A 21,825-nucleotide genomic window follows, 5' to 3' on the forward strand; every position below is an offset into this window, starting at 1 on the left:
AGTCATAATCAGCTTGATGTACTAGTCGCCCTCCACAGCCTGATACCAGTCATTGTTGTTTAAGTGAGACTACCAGTGGGAATTAAGAGGCCCCCCCAAAGTAACGGTGGACCACCCAAAGTAACTGTGGCCCCCCCAAAACTGAAATCCTGGCACCGCGCCTGCATTGAACTTCCTTCTTTTCGTTGAAGACCTGGAGGGTTTTTAGCTGAAAAGCAGCAACATAAACTTTACTCTTTTCATTTAATGATGTACTTAAAAAGTAATCAATTACGTATTGCTGCACTCTTTTTAAACTGTTATTCCTTGATTCGTCGTGTGCTCTCCTCTCTGTTCTCAGTATGAATGTACAGAGCAAAAATGCTGTTTCAGTAACTCTGAGGTCTAAAATACTCACAGAGACGTTCTGTTTAAATCCTGTGTATGATCTCTGTGAGGACGGACAAGCGGTAATCAGCGTCAGCAGAGCCTGAAGCAGCTGCAGCGTGTCTGCTTTTTCACTGGTCTGATCCATCGTTAATGTACAGCTGTTTATCAGAACAGCTTTGAATGGCCCCTTTGTTTCTGTTAAACCTTCATTTCGTATCTGTGGGCTGCAGCAGACGCAGTAGCAGCAGTACTATCAGAGTATTTCTACACACGGCAGTAACGGTGTGAATCGTGGTGTCAGGTAATCAATAAGATCCACTTTCACACGGCTGGAGGCAGCTGAAAGGCTCACGCCTGCAGAAATATGAACAATAAAACAATACAAAAAAGACACATTTCGAGGTAAAACGCAGAAACTGAATATATTCAAGTATATTAATAAATATCTAGAAATAAAAAAATGAAATCGTCGCTCACCTTGATCTCTCTGCGAGTCTCTCCAGGTTTGAACACCAGCGTTCCTTCGCTGTACTCGTAGTCTGAGCCGGCGTTGGCCGACCCGTCCTCTGTCCTGTAGTCCACGTAGAAGGTGTTCTCTCCCAGACCGCCTGGACGGCAGAAGTGGAACGAAATGAAGACGGAGCACATCATCTTTCAAACTTTGCGTCATTAAAAAAGCTGTAATCTGAAGAGATTCTGCTCTGAAAACATTATTACACCCCGTCACGTTTTTCCATCCTGATAAATCTCTGCCGTCTGCTGGAGGTTCCCTTTACACAGACTGTAATTCAAATCTATCACCTGATCAAATGCAAAGTCTGAAAATAGTGCTTTAAAATGCCCTTCTGCTCTTACTCTTGGGGAGGAAGACTGCACATGAATGAAGCTTTGTGAAATCTGATAAGGTCACGTCAGCTGGGGCTGAAAAAGATGATATCTCTGGTTCTGCTGCATCGATTTCCACAACGACCGACAGTTTTAAAGACAGTGCGAAGCTGAAAGCGCTCTTTTAAATGGAGGATCTGAGCCCTCCTTTAACCGCTGCTTTAACCCAGAGGCTGAAGAGCAGACCAGTGCGTAAACATAAAGTCTGGGCTGGTTACTTTAAGCTCGGCATGCAGAAAAACCACAAACTCACAGAATAAAAGTTCATAAAAGCTTCACGTGAACTAAACATCATCTCCCTCGCTACCTTGACAGATGACAGCCAGCGTCAGGACGCCGCAGTTCTCCATGCACTGACTGTGGGCGCTTTCGAAGGAGATGCGGCTGCATATCCCCAGGTCTTCGTCTTCTGGCTCTTCCTCGTCGGTCACGGCCGTGCGGCGAGCGTGGTCGGCGGCGTGCTTCTTCAGGACGTTGCCAGCCCCGATCATCATGCGAGTCGCCTTGAGGGAGACGGACAGGACGCTGACATTTAGTCTCACGTCTTTCTAAAGTGTAACGTGTCACATCTAGACTTTCAATGTAAATGAGTGTGTGTGTGTGTGTGTGTGCGCGCGCGCGCGTGCGTGTGTGTTACCTGTATGCGGTAGAAGGCTCGGCTCTTCTGCTGGTGCAGCAGGGCGTAGTAGTTGGCCAGCTCCACCAGCTGGTCAAGCTCTTTGTCGGGATATTTCTGCTTCAGCTCCTTCAGGATTCGAATCACCTGGAGGACAGAGGAGAGTACACACTCCTGACGAGAGGACACACTCCTGACTGAAACACACACACCACACACACTGACGGCATGCATGACTGCACGAGTGGTTTAATGCATCAGCACATTACGATGTGAAGTGCAAAGCTGAGCTGCATCCAGCCTCTCAAACCTCCCACATGTCCATCGCTCTGTCCTATCGGTGCCTCTTAAACTTGTCTGAGCTCCTCTCCTCCTTCTCCTCAACAGGAAGAGCATCGAATCTCTGCATACTGTGATCTGTATTCTGTGTTTTCAAAGAAGTAAAAAGTTCACAAACTAAATCTGAACTGCAGCCATTCATCACAGCTGGAAACAGCCCCACATGTTATCATCAGCTGTTACGGCCTCCTGCGGGCAAATTATCCATGTTTTGCACTTCAATCATGCCGTAATCAGGAGAGAAGAAATTGTGTTTTTGGTGTAAAATGCAGCTTTCGCAAACAAAAAAAATCGGTGAAATGAGTTTAGAGAATCATTAGAACACGGTGATGACTGAACGGGCTCTGTTAAAGCTGCGTGAATTAAGACCTTCCTCATTTCAGCCTCTCTGATGCTGCATTACTGCTGTGCGGGAAGAGGAAAAGTGTGAATTCAGCGTTTCCTCGTGCAGTGATGGAGGTGAAACATGCAAAAACTCTGCTGGGGAAAATGTGTCGCATCTCTCTCCCCCCTCCCCGTCTCTCACCTCCTTGCGGCTCTCGTCCAGCTCCTTGCTGCTCTCCACATTGACCATCGTGCTGTTGGAGATGGGCAAGGTGCCCCTGGCTCCCGCCGCCATGGCCCCCGCTGCCGCACCGATGTTATTGGCCGCAGCGCCCGCTGTACCGTCCTGATTCCCGCCCCCGCAGTTCTCGGCAGGGACCACGGCGCCCCCTCGTGGTGGGAACTTGCCGTCTATGATCATCTCCATGCCGCCCTTGTTGGGTGTCAGGTCTCCCTCCGTCTCCACGACGATGCCGTGGCGCTTGTCCGCACGGTAACGCTTGCCCATGTACTTGTAGAAGAGCAGGCGGCGGTCGGCGATCCAAGCCAGGATGACACACACGGGGAAGTAGAGCAGGGTCACCAAGGCCTCCCACACCTGAAACACACACATCACGATCCTTCTCTCTTTTTCTTTTGGGTTTTGTCTTTATTGAGAGAAAATGACATTTTAGAAAGGGGGGGTCTGTCTCACCTCCACGACGCCGGGTGACATGATAGACAGGATGAGGTAGAGCCAGATGTAGGCGAAGATGCTCCAGAAGGCGGTGATGAAGAACACCCTGAGGTGCTTGATCTTGCGGGTCTCGCCGTTGGGGATCGTCCACACGCAGATCCCGAGGATGACAAACATGTTGAAGGCGGCGCTGCCAACGATGGTTCCTGGTCCCAACTCCCCGGCCTTGAAGTCGTGACCACACACCTGGAGAGGCGTGACGTGTGTGAGGGACGAGTCAAATATGGCTGACCGACATATAAACACAGGAGACTGAGCGAGTACCTCAATGACAGACAGAAGTATCTCTGGAGCGCTGGAGCCCAGAGCCATGAGCGTCAGATTGGACACCGTCTCGTTCCAGATCCGAACCGTCGCCACTGATGTTTCCCCGTTAGGCATCGTGATGGTCACCTCTTTCTCCTGTTGGCCCAACACACACACACACACACACACACACACACACACACACACACACACACACACGCACACACACACACACACACAGTGTTGACTGACTGTAAATTAACTCTGTGGATGAGCCATGATGTTCAGCACTTTTTCGAGTCCTGTGGAAAAAACAAGTGTGTTGACAACACAAACAGACCAACCCTCTGCCAAACAGGCGTTGCTGTGGCAGTCACAGTGATGGATTGTGGGACACATAATCGGACATTCATTATCATTGATCTTGAAAAGGACAGATGATGGGCCTCTTTCCTCCGTCAGCTCTTTCATTTCTCATCATTCAGCCCCACTTATCACCTCTGCTTCCTCCCGCCTGTATTTACTTATTTGTGTCAACCGCGCCCACAGCCACTGTTTGAGACCAGGCTTTAATTTGAAGACATATGGTGCGTACATATCGAGCGTCACAGCTGGATCCTACTTTCAAACTAAATGCAGGAGTGTCCATGTCCGTGGAATGAGTGAATAGAGACAGAAAGATAATTCATTAAATCATCCGACAGTGAGGAGGAGGAGCAGCTTCGTTCATCAGCAGCACTTAAATAATATCCCTGACTGTGGACAACTCCTGTCCTCCATTACAGCCCACCTGAGGTGTTCAGCTGTTTTCCATTAACTTGCTCTGTTCAATCAAAGTTGTAGCATATCAGGCACAAAATGCTTCAGTCCTTTGATCAGCAGCACTACATGGTACCATAGTGGACATTTCAAAATAAAGTAGAAATTTCTGAAATAGTGAGATCTCCAAAGCTTTGATTGAACAGCTGAGGAGCTACGTTCCTCTGCCAACTCGCTTGTTCACCATTTGCCTTGAAGATCCGCTGCTGGTTCATTGATTCCCACAAACGGCTGAAAGAGAATCAGCTTCTCGCTTTGCTGCTGTCTCTCGTCCTTTTTACTCGCTCCAGCCGACCTTCACGTCTCCTCGTCCTCCTACTCCATTCAAACCTCCGAGGACTCCTCCTCTCTTTTTCTACAGTGCTCATGACTGCAACCTCAACATCCGAACCATTACAGGCCGCCTGGGACAACACACACACACACACACACACACACACACACACACACAGATGTCTCACTGTGACACATTGCACCAGCTTCCACCAGCTGTACTGTATTCAGAGGATGATGAACTACACCTCAGTACTTCCTGCTGCGTTGGGTCCACACAGATGCACCTCATGACCGTCGCTCTCTTGGGTAAACACACAATAAATAAATAAACACACACAGTTCTGTCTCTGTCTCTGGAAACAGCAGAGGGTCATTTATACTTTTATAGAGGACAAATGGTCAGAGAGGGACAACTGTGGACTCTCCGCTGACAATGACGTGACTTACCCGGCGGGCGTCTAACACTGATTAACCTTCAATAACGTGGTGATTTATGCATAATATGAATAACAAACATTTTAAAACCTTCAAGTTTGGAGGCTTTGTGGGCGCTTTGCTTTCTTTTCTCTCCATTCACTCGCTCTCACCTGCGACGTGATGACCTCTATGGACGCCATGAAGCGGTCGGCGATGATGGACACTCCCAGGAACATGTACATGAGTGACACAAAGTACACCACAGCTCGGGCCACCTGGTCGCCGAGCCCGGGCCGGTTCGGCTGCCAGACGGGCAGCAGGATGCCGGGCCGGCACGTCGGCACCTCCTCACACTTGTCTTTCTTGCCGGAAGTGCTGCTGTTATCATAAGACATGGAGGGCGGGAAGGAGGAGGGGAACAAGGAGGGAGAGACCGCTCGCAGGTTGGGGTCGCCGCTGGGCTCGCTGCGCTGGGACTCCGGCTGGCAGGGAGGCAGTGGGAGGAGGAAGATGAGGAGGAGGAGGAGGAAGGGGGCGGGAAAAGCCCAGAGAGACATGGCGGCGTGCTGTTCCAACAAGAAGCGGGAGGAAAGGGTGAGGCAGAGGAGGATGGGATTAGGCTGAGGAAGAGGGAGGTGGGAGGGGAGGTGCTGGGTAGAGCTGAGGGTGGTGTGACTGGCTCACCTGCAGGAAGGAGAGAATGAAAAAAGAAAGAGCGAATTAGTTCGTGACCCTCTGAAAAGACCTTTAAAATCTGACCTGGCCAATATTTCATCACCGCGAAGACGAGTCAGACTGAGCTCACCTTCATCTATTTCAAGCAAAGTCAAAGAGAAGACGAGCGGCTTCAGGATACTGCAAACATCCTGAAGCTGTTCATGAACACACGGACACGAGAGGGAAAAGGAGAGAAACTGAAGGAACTGAGCAGAACGAACTGGATTTCTAACATAAAGACTCTACAGAGCCTTTAAAAAAGAAATGACACGATGTAGTCACAATCTCAAGTCTCTTTACCAGGAATCTGGAAAATTCAGAGAGCTGAACAAAGTCTTCTGCTTGGACTCCTGGAGTCACTTATTCTTTATGTGAAATCCTGGTAATCCTGGCTTCAGAGAAAGAAACGTGATAGAAGGAGGAACTCCGAAGACAACGCAGCGTTGATTTTAGAAGAGTTTTTCAGTTTTTAATGATATCCTCCTGGCTAATGACTCTGGTGACCTTGTAATTCTGGTTCTGTTGGACCTAACTGCTGCTTTTGACACTGTGGACCATAACACCCCAGTGGCTCGGTTACGCCACCTAGTGGGCATCTGTGTCACTGCACTGGAGTGGTTCAAATCTTCTCTGGCCGACAGGACTTGGAGTGTAAACCTTGGAAATTCAGCTCTGCTCCACTGCTGTATGGGGTTCCACAGGGGTCGATTTTAGGGCCCCTGCTTTTCTCTCTGTATTTACTGCCTCTGGGCTCCATCCTGAGAAAGCATGGCATCTCTTTTCATTGTTATGATGACAGTCAGACATATGTGCCGCTGAAAAGGAAAAATGCCTTCCCCCTCACACCACCTCTGTCATGTCTTGAAGACATCAAAGCCTGAATGGCCTTGAACTTTTAAATTTCAATGAGAAAAAAACAGTGAGGTGTTATGATCCTGGCTTCCTGTCTCTCCCTGTGTGTCTCCTCTCCCTTTTCCCTGTGTGTGTGTCTGTCTGTCTATCCCTGGATCCAGGGCTGGGCAGCCCCTCACCTGCTGCCAGCTCCTCCCACTGCTATCACCTGCAGTCACTCTCCCTGATCAGGGAGAGTATTTAAGGCATGGACCTGCTCCTCTCCTTTGCCGGATTATTCCTCATTCCCATGTCGAGTTCTGGTTGTTTGGTCCGTAAGTACGAGTCTCTTTGTCTTCCTCTCTTGTTATCAAAAGTCATTATTTTGTCCTTTGTTTTTTCCAGCCTCTTACGTGCTGTGTTTTTCTTTTCAGTGCCTGTCTGCCGCTTCCACGCGTGCGTCGTGTCATACCCACTTTGTCGGTGCTCCCTTAGTTCATCCACTCCGTTTGAGTGCGCCTTTTGTTTGTTTATCATTCCGCTTGTTGAGCGTGTTTTCTGTTCTTCGTTTTGTTAATAAATTGATTCCTGGTTTTACACAATCCCTGCCTGGTTTCTGCATCTCTGGGTCCTAATACTTGGCGGCTGTATAGCCTTAACATGAGGGTGTTTGGCCCCAGTGGCCCTTGTGAACCCCCTCCTGTTGACTTGGGCCCTTTGGCAGGCTATGAATCAACCCTGCATGAGACTCTGCCCTTGTTTTAGTGTTTTATGGTTTGCTTTTACTTATCGTTTTATTGTTTTTACATTGTTTCGTCTATTTATGTACAGCACTTTGCACTTTTTCAGCTGTGGTTGTTTTTAAAGTGCTATATAAATAAAGTGGAGTTGAGATGAAGTGCTCCATCTCCTTGTTTGCTGTCAGTGGGACGAAGGATCGGGTCATCAAAAACCTTTTTTTTAATCATTCCAGAAAGTCCCGACTCATTTCTAACATAACCTTCACATGACGTTTTCACTGCTCACAGGTGAGCAGAGATCCTCCACAGGTCCTTGAATATTAAATAAGCGCATTCAGGCGATAACACAAACAAAGGAATTCTGGGAAAAAAAAGCAGATGAAAAGCGTGATTCATAGCGGATGACGTGGTTCAGAGGAGACCCTGGCGCTCTATTCATGGCAGTGAGTCACACAGAATTACAAAACAGGTAGTGAAGAAGAAAAGAAAGTTAGAAAGAGAAGGACAGACGGAGCGGGAAGGTACCAAAGACATGACGAAGAAAAAGGAGAAAGAGTTAAAAATGAGGAAGAAGCGATGAAGATGGGCAGAGGGCAGATCAGGAAAAGAGAGAATTAGGAATAAAGGTCGTGGTAGGTTCAGCCAGTTCAGGCCTTAAAGCAGCATTTTCTTTAATATACTTCAATGTCCTCTTAGAAAATACAATAAAAGTAAAATTTACATCGACGAAGACGAAGAAAAGTGGGAGAGAAAGGTGGATGATGCAGATGCAACAAAGAGTGGAGGAATCAGGGGAGAGGTCTGAAGAAAGGAGAGGCTGGAAAAGAAGAAGAAGAAGAAGAGAGGCAGTGATGGAGAGAAACCTGGTATGAAAGATAGAAAAAAGAAAGAGAGAGAGGAGGAAGGAAGGGACGAGTCACCAGGACGGCCTTCAGAGAAACAGGTCGACATCACACACTGTGTATTTGTGTGCGTGTTTGTGTGAGTCATGCAAACCTGGGGCAATTCGCCACATGTCACTCTCCTGTCTCCCTGTCAATCACACACACACACACACACACACACACACACACACACACACACACACACACACACACACACACAGAAGAAGCAGACTGATGCTGTATGTGTGTGTGAACGCTAGGTTTTGTGTTTGGAGTCATTTTTATCTCTGCAGCACTGTGAGTGTATGTGTGTGTGTGTGTGTGTGTGTGTGTGACTGCACCAACTGGTGAGAGTTAAACCTCAGCGTGAAACCAAAGGACGGACAGATGGACTGAAACCTGTTCTGTGCATCGGCCCTTAATCCTCTCGGCCTCCATCCGTCCATTCGTGAGGAAAGCACCTGCCAACACCTTCTGTTTTAAAATGTTACACACCTGAAAAAACCCTCTGTTGTCGTTTTCCTCTCTTCCCTCTATCCCTGCACGTCGCTCTCTGTCACAGTAACTCAGCTTTGTTTTCTTCCTCCTTCAGGTGTCTTCCTCTGTGAAAATACCTGAACGTAGTTCATTTAAATAACAGTGCTGATTACCTTTAATGTCAACCTTTCATGACATTTGCTGCCTGCTGTCCGTAATCACAATGTGAGGAAGGGCTTTTCTGGTTTGCATAGGACAGAGCTGTGCCATCAGAAACACAGCAGCCTTCAGAGGATTCAGAAATAGGCTCACGGTGCTTCTTTTAAGTGATCATTCACACCTCAGGACTGCAGTCTTAGTGGCGCCGTGATGAACCGTCTTACAACAACAAGGTCAAAGCTTTTCAAACGTTACGTCTCCTCTGACAAAACTGACCACTTGAGCAGAGACAGCAAATATTATCATGTGAAAAATGAAATATTTAGATTCTGCGCGGCTTCAGTTTGGGTTTGCATGTTTACTCTCTCTGTTTGCTTTGGTGCATCCACGGCGGTCTGAACACAACAGGACGCTAAAGGGCCGCAGAGCCGCTGTGCCAACAGAAGCAGCAGGAACGAACCACGAGTCGTGACGTCAGGATGAACCGTGGCACAGAAAGGCCTGTTTGTTCTCACAACGGCAGACGAGCAGCTCCAGGTTCCTGCTGTCCTGAACGTCTCATGCTACACTGCAGTTATCAGCTAAGGAAGATGTTGCAGTAAAACAGACAGAGGCTCATGAATCGGCTCTGATGAAATGATGAACTTGTATAGTAATCTGCACACACTCACACACACTGTTTGTTCACAGCTGCAGCAGCTGCCCTTTGTTCCTCCTGATGGCTTAAATCTCTCAGAAAGACGTGGTTTCATATTAAAACCTGATTTCCAGAAGCAGCTGGGTGCTGTGAACAACAGTCATGAAACATGAACAAACAGCAAACAAGTTCCAGAAAACCTCCAGCTGCGAATCTGATGCACTGCTGACTGTTTCCAGCAGCAGGACGGCCTGCGTGGGACTGAGTCAAAGTAAACTGTGGCTCGCTGACACGTTTTTAATGATTTCTGACAGCATGGAGCTCAGAGAAGTTGTCTAAACCCACACTGCTCTGCACCTGCAACAGGTAAGCCCAGGAACTGAAATCTGAGTCATGATGATGCAGACATGCACCCAGCATGTAGGACCAGCTGAACACCCCTCGCCAAGCATGGAGGAGAACCTGGAAGCTGGAAGCTTCTTTGTGTCGGTCGAGCCAGCAGCACCTCCACAGCGAAGATGAGCTGCAGTGAGAGCGAAGACTAATGGACTCCATCACTGATTTTCACATTCATCAGCAGAATTACCTTTGGTTGGATTTACTCCACTGCAGCCGCTTTACTCCCTTTAAAGAAGGTAATTTGAAAGAGTGTATTAATTTAACTGACGTGCTGGCAGAGAAATACAACGATTAAAAGCATCATCGAACAAAACTCAACGAATCGAAAGGACACAGAGGCGATCTGTCTTTTTATGATTCAGCGCCAGAGAGCATGTGTGTCAAATGAGGCTGATAAACGTGTTTCCAACAAGCAAACAGCAGAAATATCTCCTGTGAAAGAGGGATGCTGATAACGCAGGAGGAGTGATGGATGACGAAAGAAGAGAGAGGAACGCGTAGGAGAAAGGAGATGTAGAGGGAGGGGTGCATAGAAGGAGAGAAAGGCTTTGATTGAGGTATGAAAGGAGTGGTGGAAGGGGCAGAAGGCTTGGCATAAGGATATGGGAGGTGCAGAATGGAGTGATGGAGGGATAAAAGGAGTCATGGGGGGCAGATGGAGGGATAAAAGAGGCAGTGAGATGAAGAAAGAGGGATAGAGGGAGGCGTGGGAGGTGTCGAGGAAAGAATGAAAAGATGATAAGGGAGACAGGTAGGTAAGGAGATGTAAAAGGAGGGAGTGAAGGAGGTGACAGAGGGCTAAATTGAGTCATGCAGGCACAGAAGGAGTCGAGGAAAGCAAGCAAGATTGATGGAAAGGAAGGATAGAAGGTGGGAGGAAGGAGGAGGAATGTGGGGGGTAGAAGGAGTGAAAGGAATAATGGGAAAATGAGGGATGAGGGATCGGAGGGCAGAGGGAGTGATGGAGGACGAGGAGGAGGAATAAAAGGAGGATGAATGTTGGAGGACTGAGGAAGTAATAAATAGGAGGAGGGATGGAGGAAGGGAGGCATCGTGAGGAGAGGAGGGGCGATGTGGGTGGAGGTCCTAGACGAGTTTACAGCCGCCGTCCAGAGTATGAGGTGCAGTGTGTTGCCATGGCGACAAGGGCAGATATTTGGCGGGGCAATCGATAACTGGGGGTGTGTGCTGGGAGGGGGAGAGAGAGGGGGGAGAGAGGGGGAGAGAGAGAGAGAGGTGTTTTTGGATCATTCAGATGTTTTATTATTGATTAACGCTGATCAGCAGCGTGAAACCTCCCGCCAAACTGATTCAACCCCTCTGACCTCTGACCCCGCTCCATTAATTAGCCTCGTCCGCTGACTCCTGCTGCTGTTTCTGTGCAGCAGCGCTGACTCACCGAGCACCAGCAGTCATTACACTTCCTCCACACAAAGAGGTTTAAAGACAAGTCTGTCATTAAGTTTAACTCTAACGGTGAATAAAAAATAATCAAACGAGCTGATTTTCCACTCACACTCATGAGCTCACACACACTTCGTCTCTCTCTTCTAGCTTAAAGGCTGCTCAGTCAAGCCTCCTCCCCTCCACTCTCCAAATCACACATTAATGACAAATCGATGTCTGATATCAATAAGTAATTTGTGCTGAAACCGATGGGCAGGCTGAGGATTTCATTACAGCCGGTTTCCACAGCAACAAATGAAGTCAGACTTGGATGCACTTGGATTTGATCACATTTTTACGCCTTCTCGCTTTGTAAGAAGCCAACAGGAAGCGGTGAAACACTGCGCAGAGCTCAGGGAGAAGAACAGTGAGCCTTTCATTTCCTAACTGTTTATCTTGTCGCTGCTCACAGGGTCACCACCGCTGGAGTTTATCACCATGCCGGCATCCCAGAGTTTCCAATTAAACCGCTGTTGAAGGTATGACAAATAAAACTGATAGACTGACTCTGCACCGCAGCACAACATGTAGCTTTCAGAGGAGGTTAGATTTCAGGTGGGGGGTGGGGGTGTTTGAAATAAGTGATTTATATTTCATTTTGGATAAGATCCTGCCGGTGATGAGGGACCTCTGCAGGGTTAACAGCTGAAAGCTAAGGCTCGAAGAGCAGCAGGTCGAGGACAGCTGTCACTCAGAGGAGCGTCTCAAGCAGCCAGCGGACAGGAGCTGTCCATGGTGCTTTTCTGTCCGTCCTCTCTCCCTCTCTGCCTGTCCCTCCTCCCCATCCTCATGTTCATTTTTCTGTGTGGCACACAAACACAAGCTTTCCAGCTTTGCAAATTGGCTCCAATTTGTCAGTGAAATTGTCCTTCAGCTGCCAGGAGGTCATTTTACTGTCATCAGAAAGTCCCCATGCAGACACATAAAAGCGTCCTCTGTCCTGCGTGAGTGCATGATGAAAAGACAGGAGGGACAGGACTGTCCTTCAGCGTGTCTCCCCTCATCCCAGCCTCCCTCTCCTCGCTCTGTTCGCTCCCCTCTCGTAGCATCTTGTTTGGTGAAGGTCTGTTCGTTCCATCTCTGAGCCGCTGCCAAATCATCAGTGGTCTGGATTAAAAGTGTCTCTAAAGGGCTTTAATCTACAGATCAGAGGCAGCAGAGCACTCGGCCAAATGAGATCAAGATGTGACAAGAGCGACCAGCTTTTGGGTTTAACTTCTATCTGTCTAAATTCTGATCAATTCTTATTGATTTGGGTTCTGGTCCTCTGCGAATCCTCTTTCTGGCTCTTGTTGAATTACTTCCTGCTTTATTTTCATGCAGTGAGTCTTTCTCTGAGTCGCTTTGCTGTCGTGTTCAGCTCTCACACCATCAAACACCTCATTACAACTGGATTTAATCATGTTGGTAAAATGGACTTCGGCTGATGTGAGGCATCAGTTTCACAGAAAAATCTCAGCCTCCCACTCAAAATTATGACTTTCTTCTTGAGCGCAGCTCAGCTCTGCCATGTTTAGGACGTAGAGGAAAGCAAAGTCGATCCTGATGATTGATTACTGCGTCATTTATAAAGCGAAGGTGTCTCATTCTGGTTGCAGCTCTTCAAGTACGTTGAAACAAAAGGTATCTGAGGTTGTTCTGTAATTGGAAACAGGTCCAGCTCAGAACCAGTGCTTTAAAGCTGACCGGTCATACCATCCGACACCTGGGAGTCCTCCAGTATAACCAGCATCCTGCGGTTCACCACTGAGCAGCTCCACTGGAGAACCATGTCGCTCGGGGACAATATGGAGGTGCTGGAGGATGAAGAGGCTCGTTAACCTGTCGCACTTCACTTCCTTTTATCTGCTGGGACTTCAAACTAACAAGCTTCTTTAGTGATGATCTCGAGGAGCTGAGCACACGCACGCACGCACGCACGCACGCACGCACGCACGCACGCACGCACGCACGCACGCACGCACGCACGCACTCGTGTAATTAAAAGACCTCAGCCCATCCAGAGCAACAGTTTCTGTCCAGGACTTGACCTTTTTCTCTCACACACCACATCCTCCCCCTGCGCCCACTTCCTCGTCCCAAACACCAATTTAAGGCATATTTGCAGAGTGATTGGCCTTCATCAGACACCTCTGCAGCCTCAGCCGAAGCCAGTTGGCCGAGTTGAGAGAAAAGCTTTCGCTGCTGTAAATCTTGATGATGCTAATTTCTGGGAGGGAATGATTGTAAGTGTCTCTGAGGAGGACATCAACAAAACGCAGCTGTCAGGGACGTTAATGGACGCCTCAGACTTGATGTGCGGAGGAAGGAAATCAGCAACAACCCAGCGTGCACCTGTGTGTGTGTGTGTGTGTGTGTGTGTGTGTGTGTGTGTGTGTGTGTGTGTGTGTGTGTGTGTGTAAAACACCATCTGCTGTGGCCTTGACAACAGGAAACATCAGAGGAGACGTTAAAACACAACTGATCAATCGATCTATAACCTCTGATTCTGACAGCGTACTTACAAGCAACACAGAACACGAGGAGAGATACTGAAAACTGATAGACTGCAGTAGGCTTGGTGTGTGTGTGTGTGTGTGTGTGTGTGTGTGTGTGTGTGTGTGTGTGTGTGTGTAGGTGGGTGTGGTGCCCTTTCATGTGGTGATGTCACCAGTGATTGGCAAAAACACAAATGGAGGCATCTGTGTAAGCGACAGGACCTCCTCACACACACACGCACGCACGCACGCACGCACGCACGCACGCACGCACGCACGCACGCACGCACGCACGCACGCACGCACGGCCGACTTTACACAAGGTAAACAACAAAATATAAACGCTTTATCTCTGCAACACGTTTAGCGAACGTGAAGCAGTTTGATTCCTGAGAAACATAAAAAGAGAAGTTTGCAGCGGTCAGGACTGGCGGGGGCTGGCGGGGGCTGGCGGGGGCTGGCGGGGGCTCATCCAAGACGTTGATTAAAGATGGCTACACCCCTTCCCACAGTCACATATAGAGTGGGAGTATTCAGCTCAACAGTGTGCAAACAGTGTATCACCAAGATGGCCGCGACACTCTCCATGTGTGATCCATCACGTCTACACGCCATCACTCACGAGCCTAATATCACGTCTCATTCGTCGTGAGCGGCCTCTAAATATGTACACACATATACGCGCTGACAGCGCAGACACGCACACACATCCATCACCAGCTTCATGAATAGTGTATTAATCCCGACGGCACCTGGATGAACACGTTCGTTAGCAGATTCAAGCAGCCAGTTATTGTGATTAATGATCTCATGTGAGTGGAGAGACTAAACACACACACGCATACACACACACATGTACACACACACACACACACACACACACACACACACACACACACACGTACACACACACACATGAAGAAAGGCTGAAGTATTTCTTCATCTGCTGTGGACCGTTTGTCTCTCTCTTAGCGTCTTCGTCTCTCTCTGTGCATCTGTTTATCTGCACTGCTCCTCCCTCAAGACAGTGACACCCAGAGGATCATGGGATTGCTGAGAGAACGCCTCACCTGATCACCTGATCAGCTGATCGGTAAGTGTTTCACGAGCTCTGCCTCACCCTTAAAGACTTACAGAGTTAGTGTTTCCCTCCAGACTGCTGACGATGCTGCTGGCTGTTCATTTAAACATGTTTTAGTCTTTAATGGACTCAGTTTGGCAGTTTAGGCCGGGCTCGGTGTCTAACTGTGTGTCTCCATGCAGATGCTGATCTACAGACGGCTCTGTCAGACCTTCAGTGAGGCTGATTTCTGCTGAGTTTGTTCTTCCTGCAGTGTTTGATCAGACGCGCTCAGCTGAAAGTAGAAGTTCTCTCCTCCTCTGCTCTGATTTCTCTGTTTTTGTTTGGTTTGCTCGGTTCCACTCGGCAAAGCATCATCCACCACATCTGTCCAGCCTCTTCTTCTGTGACCGGCCTCTTCTTCTTCTTCTGTTTTTTCATTTCCCTCGAGAAAACAGAGACTCGGAAAACGAAACTTTCCGTTTCCGCTTTAAGGCTTCTGACATCTTTAATTACTCATTCATTTCCCAAAGAAGATGCGCATGTGAGTGTGAGTTATTATTATTATTGGTTTGTTCACGCTTCTGATCAGGACAGACCCAGCTGTGTGTGTGTGCGTGTGTGTGTGTGTGTGTGTGTGTGTGTGTGTGTGTGTGTGTGTGTGTGTGTGTGTGTGTGTGTGTGTGTGTTTTCTCTCATGGGAACTCTTAAAGAGCACAAGACTAACAGGACTTTAGCAACAAGTTGCTTAGTAACACTTAGTAGGTACAAACACACGCACACACACGCACACACACGCACACACACGCACACACACGCCTCTCACACTAAACTAAATAAAATCTGAGAAAAGTGCTTTTATGATGTTTCAGCCTTCCACAGCTTCAGACTAATGAAGAGCGCAGTAGGCGCTGTGCTGCTGAGCTCCATAAAACATTTTCATTCTTCTTTATTCGTTCAAAAGCTCTTTCACACGTCGTCTGCTGAGTGCATCAGCAAAGTGGAACTGATGAAAACTAGAAATGGTGGACGGCCTGCATTACAGCCAGTCAATAAAGACGTGGACGGGATTGGAAAACACGACCAAGGACGGCCAACATTTGCAGTGTCTGTGAATTATTCACGCAGACGTGTCGGTAGCACAGGACAGAGGACGTGCAGTCAGAGTGTGAAAGAGTTGAGTTTCTCTGCATTAGATTAAAAAAGACATGGAAAACATGCAAGAAGACGGCGTATGAAAATGCTGGTGTGTCTGGAGTCATAAGTCCTGCTTGATTTGGTGCATTTTACTCCACCTTTCTCAGAAATGCAGAAGAGCAGCTGCTCACAGCACGGCCAAACACACCGAGGGATTCATCGCTTCATGTAGTTTTAAAACGGATGAAAGTCAATAATTTCCATCAGGCTGTGAGCAGCCGCAGCCTGATTTCACGCTGCACTCAGAGCGAGTGGTTTTCCTTCAGTGCGCACTGAAAGAAGTTGTTAACCTTAATGGAGAGTTGGAGGTGCGCAGCCTGTCGCCTGCAGCTTTCATTTAACAGCTCACTGATGCTATTCTCCGCTAAAAGCTCCAAAATTACTGTTGTTTTACTTTGCAAGCACATCCTGACAAACAGGTTTCACATCCAGAGGCTTCTTCACCGTGAACACCGTCCTGAGGTTGAGCTTTTTAATACGAAGCAGCAGCTGTAACTACAATATTAAGAGCTAATTCATAATCGCTCACTGATGTTAGAGGCCGCTGAAGTGACTGATCTGGCCCAGGGGGACTCGGATAAGAGGACGGAGGTGAGGGAGGTCCTGTCTGGTCGGGAGGCATGGGGCGGGTTTCTAAAGTCTAAACTAGTCCAATTATTCCTCTTTACTTCCAGACTGTCCGTCCATTCATCTGCCTGCTGTCCCAGCGTGTGTGACGTTACCTCTGATGGATTCATGCATTAATTGTGAACTGCTGGAGCTCCAGAGACATCCACACCTCTGGGGAAGAAGGCCTGGGACTGTATTGATTAATACAAATGAGGCAGTTTGTTGAAAACTGAAGGCGACGCTTGTAATTCAAACCACATTTTCAGACTTGGTGTTTAAAGCAGTAAACGTCACTGAAGCCTGACGTTTTAAAGTGAAGAAAGTCCTTGTAATTTCCAGTCTGGACGGCACTTCTCGAACTCTCTGTCTGATTTACTCTCCCCTCCGCTCTCTCACACAGAAGTTTAATTGATCAGCCAAAACTCGTCCCACTTTACAGCGAGCTGTCCTCCTTCTCCCTTTACAAAAGTCTCTGTTTGTCTCATAGGACAGATGATAGCTGTGATGTGCACATGGACATCCGAGCTAAACACACCAATCACTGCATTAGTATTCTGTATTTATCTTCATTTGTCCACCGGAGCCAGCAGTGTGTCAGTCCATCTCTCAGGACTTCCTGAGGACCAACGCCTCTGGTTCCTCCTGAGGATGTACCAAAATATGCTTTCATTTTCATAAAAGGTTATTACTGAGATCAGCTGGTCGCTGTGGATCTAAATTAACTCAAAGAGGAGGAAACAGTGCACATGTGATCCGGCTGCTGCTCAGCATCCAATCGACTCTCAGCATCTCGTATGAACCTTTATGAAGACAGAGGACGTTTGTCTTACACCACTTATCTCCCTCTCTGTCTCTGGTGTACCCTGTGTTGATCTCCCCGCCATCGTAAAGTGAGACTGAGGCTTTCCCAACGTCCACTGGAACCGAAGCTCACATGACGAAGCACAAATAACAAAGGGAGGCTAACAAACGCTCCCTCCCTCATTAGTGCGCCGCGAGGCTAAATCATGGAGAAAATTGGTCTCTAAACAATCATTTTCTTTATGCCTGCTGAGCCTCGTTCAGTGTCAGTCCACAGAGAGCAGGGACGCAGAGAGGGAACCAGAGCGCCGCGTTGAAACTCAGCGACCCAAAAAGAAAGTCTGAAAAATGCAAACACGAACTCTTTCTGCTGTCCCAAAAAAAGAGTACATAACAGAAACTCTGAGAGCCGAGCTTTAAACTCCACAGCCAGCAGGCTGAAGCTCGTCCTGCGTCCTGAACCTTGTCTCAACACTCTGGTATTCCCACCTTTCAAACTGTGGACGCTGTCCTGAAGAAACCACGTCCCCGTGTCCTGAATGAATACCAGCTGGTGGCTCTGACCTCTGAGGTGATGAAGTGCTCCAGCAGCTCCACGGCCGACGCCATAAATCACCTCATTCCACGCTCACCTTGCCAACCTGGGCAGCTCAAAATGCTGTTTGTGGACCACAGCTCAGCGTTCAGCACTATCATCCCTCCAGACTCCACACAGAGCCCGAACACAAACGAATGAACTCCACATCGTGCGAATGGATCTTTAACTTCCTGACGGGCCGACAGCCGCGCCTCATCCCTCCTCATCACAGTCAGTATTTTGTCTTCGTCCCGTATTCAACTGAATAAAGGTCAAAAAGGATTTGCAAAGCGCTGCATCCTGTTTTTATTTATGTTTCATGCAGAAAACGGATTTTAAAAAGATAAGAGCCTCTGCTGAACGACGACAATGTGAGAGCTGATGTGGATTCAGAGCGTGCATTCAGGTTAAACAGGGCATGAATGGAAAATGGAGGCGAAGCATGGAGAGGAAAGTGACGCTCGCGCTGCACGTCTTTCTACTGCGTGCTGCTGTTTGAGTCCTGAGGCTGGGGAGTCACAGCTGTGCGTGAGGGTCCGGAGGTCTTACCTGACTCACCTCCGCCCATCGCCTTCCAAAGCTTTCACCAGCTTTCTGTGCATTCGTGCTTAAGACCATTTTGGAGAATAAACACTTTTTTTTGGACAGCAGATTCTTTTGCAGCTTTCTAACCAACAAAGTAAAAAAGATTCCTCTGAAGCACATCGAGCTGCTGCAGCTGACAGTCTGGAGAGATGAATCCCGCTCTGAACGGCCACGCAGCAGCAAGTCTGCAGCAACTGACGAGCAATGGAGTCCAGACCTGCAAACGGCACGCATTTACTGCTTATAGTAAATATAAATATAAATATAAATACGAGGCTACATCTGAACTGTGGTTTAACTGTCCCAGATTCATATTTCATGGTCTGAACAACATAACTGTCAGATGAATAAGATGACTCCTGCTGCAGTAAGTCCAGATCACGGCCACACACCAGCAATTTTTGCATCTATAACATGAAGAGCATTGCATTGTGGGATTGGTGTTTCACGCCATGTACACCACCAGCAAATGTAGCGTGTTATATCAACTAAGGAGGATTTGGGACGTGGCCTTCATGTTGGAGCCGATGTTTTGAAGTAAGAATCTCCCATTAAAGAAGAGCATGAATTGGATTTGGATAAAAACACTAAAGCCTCTTTCAGATGGGATTAACCTTACGGGGGGGTAAATTATCCACAGGTGTGTCTGTTCACAGCGTGCCAAACAAGCTCAGGTTGATTTGATAAAGAAGTCAGTCGATGATGGCAGACATTCATCACCATTAAGAGTCTGTTAGTTCTCTGGCTTCTCACCCAACACCCTCTGAATCCTCTATTTTCTGAATCCAGTGCAGGAACGTGAGCTCCACCGCAGCACCAATAACAGCACGGAGGAATAATGACATCCATGAATGTTTTAAAAATGACACCTTCAATGACCCAGCCTGTTGATCAATATAAGCCATCAGAAATCAACCAGCGACTGATGGAGTCTCATCAACAAACTGCCAAAAGCGTTTCCATCTCCTCCTGAACCAGCTGCCGTGCTCCAGTCCTAAATCAACAGGGACACATGAACCATCTGAACACTGACTCTCACTCATCTTCTCTGTGTTTGCACTTGTTGAATGAAGTGGATTTCCCCAAATCATTACGAGACACCAGAGGCCCAGTCTTTACCACAGTATCATCACATGCGTCCATGACGTCTGTGCTCTGATCCCGTCTGTGCTCTGATCCCGTCTGTGCTCTGATCCCGTCTGTGCTGCGTGTGGCAGCAGCTTCTCGTTTCAGCCGTGCAGACCGTCACAGTCGCTGGCGGCGGCGGGTCATATCAGCTGCCAAACAGCATGAATTCAATCTAAGACATGACATGTTTGGATTTGATGCTACTTTAATAAAACTGAACAGATTAAATGAAGTTGAATGCCCGGCTCGTCTGCAGGCTGCTGTCTGTACTCTGTTTATGAGGTTAAAGAAGCATCACTCTGCAACGCCAACGTACAACCGCGAGGGTTTATTCAGATCGTATCAATAATTCATCAGCTCTACAGTTCTGAATCAGGACCACCAGCGTTTGGATCGCTGAGCTTGTGTCAGATTAAACGGTCTGCAGCTGTTATTTCAGAAGGTCAAACACATATTTAATCCACATTTAGGGTAAATACAAGAATCAGACTGGGCTCAGTATCAGCACGTTAAAGGAATAAAAATCAAGGCAAACAAACTTTTAATCCAGACGTACTCATCCCACAGATTCTTCGATATTCATGAGAAAGATGCCGGACGGCGCAGAAGGAACCCCGTGGACGTCTCACATCGTCTTTCTGAAGTCAAACCGAGGCTTTCCAAACCTCAGAGCTGCTGTTTACCTGCTGAGTCTGTTAAATCTCATAAGCTTTCCTGCGCGATGCTCAAAGAGACGCTTAGTTTTGTCTTAGCTGTACGTGAGCGCAGAGAGTCAAAGCCACATGAATAATTTACTGCAGCGTTCAGCTGGAAACACTCCGCATTTCATTTCCAGATAAAGCAGATCAGGAGACAATAAAGACGTTAACAGAATTCAAATGTGTCCCCGCTCCTGGTTTCTAATATAGTGGTTGAATTTAGAGGACAGTGTCCTTATCCTGCGCAGAGACGCGACATTTGTCTCAAAAAACTCAACAACAATCGTCGCTGAACCTCCTCGACAGCCGTTAAGACGCATGAAGAAACACTTTTTCTTTATTTCTCTGCACAGATCTTCAGATCCGTTCAGGGATTCGACTCAACAGCCCTCAGGTTAGAGCTCGACTCTGCTGGTCTTCAGCAGTTTCGTAGGCCTGCTTTGTCTGGCAGGATGGGAAACGTGTCTTAGCACGGACCTTTAGCTTATTAACTGTGCATTTTGATATGAAACATGAGAAACGTTTTGGTGAGAAGTGTGAAAATAATAAAATGATCTTGATGCTTGGTGATATCTTTTCAGCTCCTCTGCTCTTCTGTTTCGTTTTCCCTCATATTTTCCTTCCATATCTTTTCTTTTTCTCATGCAGTTTGTCTCGTCGCGTCTCCTAAAGCTTGTACAACACAGACAGTAATATAACAGGACAAATGCATCTGGCTCTCCTGACACGTTCTTCCTCACCATCCATCTCACTGTTCCAGCACACTGCAGCGATCCCTGAGCTCCTGCTCTCTTCATTTGGCACCTCAACAAACACAAAATATGTCAGAAAATGCCCCAAAGTTAAGATCATTTCAGACAAAAAGGAAAAAGTTTCTGTTGATTTCAGATTTCTGTTGAACATTTAAAGTACACTAATGTCATCTCATCATATCTACTCTCTTATCTGAACCACTGCAAGCAGAGTTAAACTTGGACCAAAGACCACTGATGTAACATCATGCCACAGATGTTGAGACAACAGCAGGAAAATGCTGACAGACTTGAAGAAGACTTGAAAAAACTGACCTAAAGGAGAAGATCACAGGTTTTCAGGTGTGTCTTAAAACACACTCACAAGCACAAAAGACGTGAAAACGTCTTAAAAAATGGAAGAAAATGGAAGAGATCAACCACCCTGAGACACCTGGGTGAACCACAAGAACCGCTGGAGTAACAGAAGCGTATCATGATTAAAGGTTAGTAAGAATAAAGAGGTCCAATAAAACAAGTCCAAGGAATGGGTCCAGTTTATTTAGACCAACCAAACGCTGGCCATGGTCCACATCGTTCCATTTTGTTCCCAGAGAATCACATCAAAGGGCAAAAACAAACCAC

The 21,825-nt window shown here is 47.6% G+C and overlaps 1 protein-coding gene across 2 annotated transcripts in view; it reads right to left on the reverse strand.

Annotated features, from left to right (window-relative positions):
- The window catches only part of slc8a2b (solute carrier family 8 member 2b), a 105,769-nt gene that overhangs the window by 15,546 nt on the left and 68,398 nt on the right, over positions 1 to 21,825 (reverse strand). For both annotated transcript variants that reach the window (XM_070969988.1, XM_070969987.1), the window contains exons 3-9: positions 5,198 to 5,711; positions 3,534 to 3,671; positions 3,228 to 3,455; positions 2,736 to 3,131; positions 1,892 to 2,017; positions 1,562 to 1,757; positions 847 to 977 (exon numbers count right to left, since the gene is read on the reverse strand). In XM_070969988.1, the coding sequence (XP_070826089.1) occupies positions 847 to 977; positions 1,562 to 1,757; positions 1,892 to 2,017; positions 2,736 to 3,131; positions 3,228 to 3,455; positions 3,534 to 3,671; positions 5,198 to 5,584 (1,602 nt within the window). In that variant the 5' untranslated portion in view covers positions 5,585 to 5,711. The remainder of the gene's footprint in view (positions 1 to 846; positions 978 to 1,561; positions 1,758 to 1,891; positions 2,018 to 2,735; positions 3,132 to 3,227; positions 3,456 to 3,533; positions 3,672 to 5,197; positions 5,712 to 21,825) is intronic.

The sequence above is a fragment of the Chaetodon trifascialis genome, chromosome 9, assembly GCF_039877785.1.
Source record: "Chaetodon trifascialis isolate fChaTrf1 chromosome 9, fChaTrf1.hap1, whole genome shotgun sequence".
NCBI classification, from domain to species: Eukaryota; Metazoa; Chordata; class Actinopteri; order Chaetodontiformes; family Chaetodontidae; genus Chaetodon; species Chaetodon trifascialis.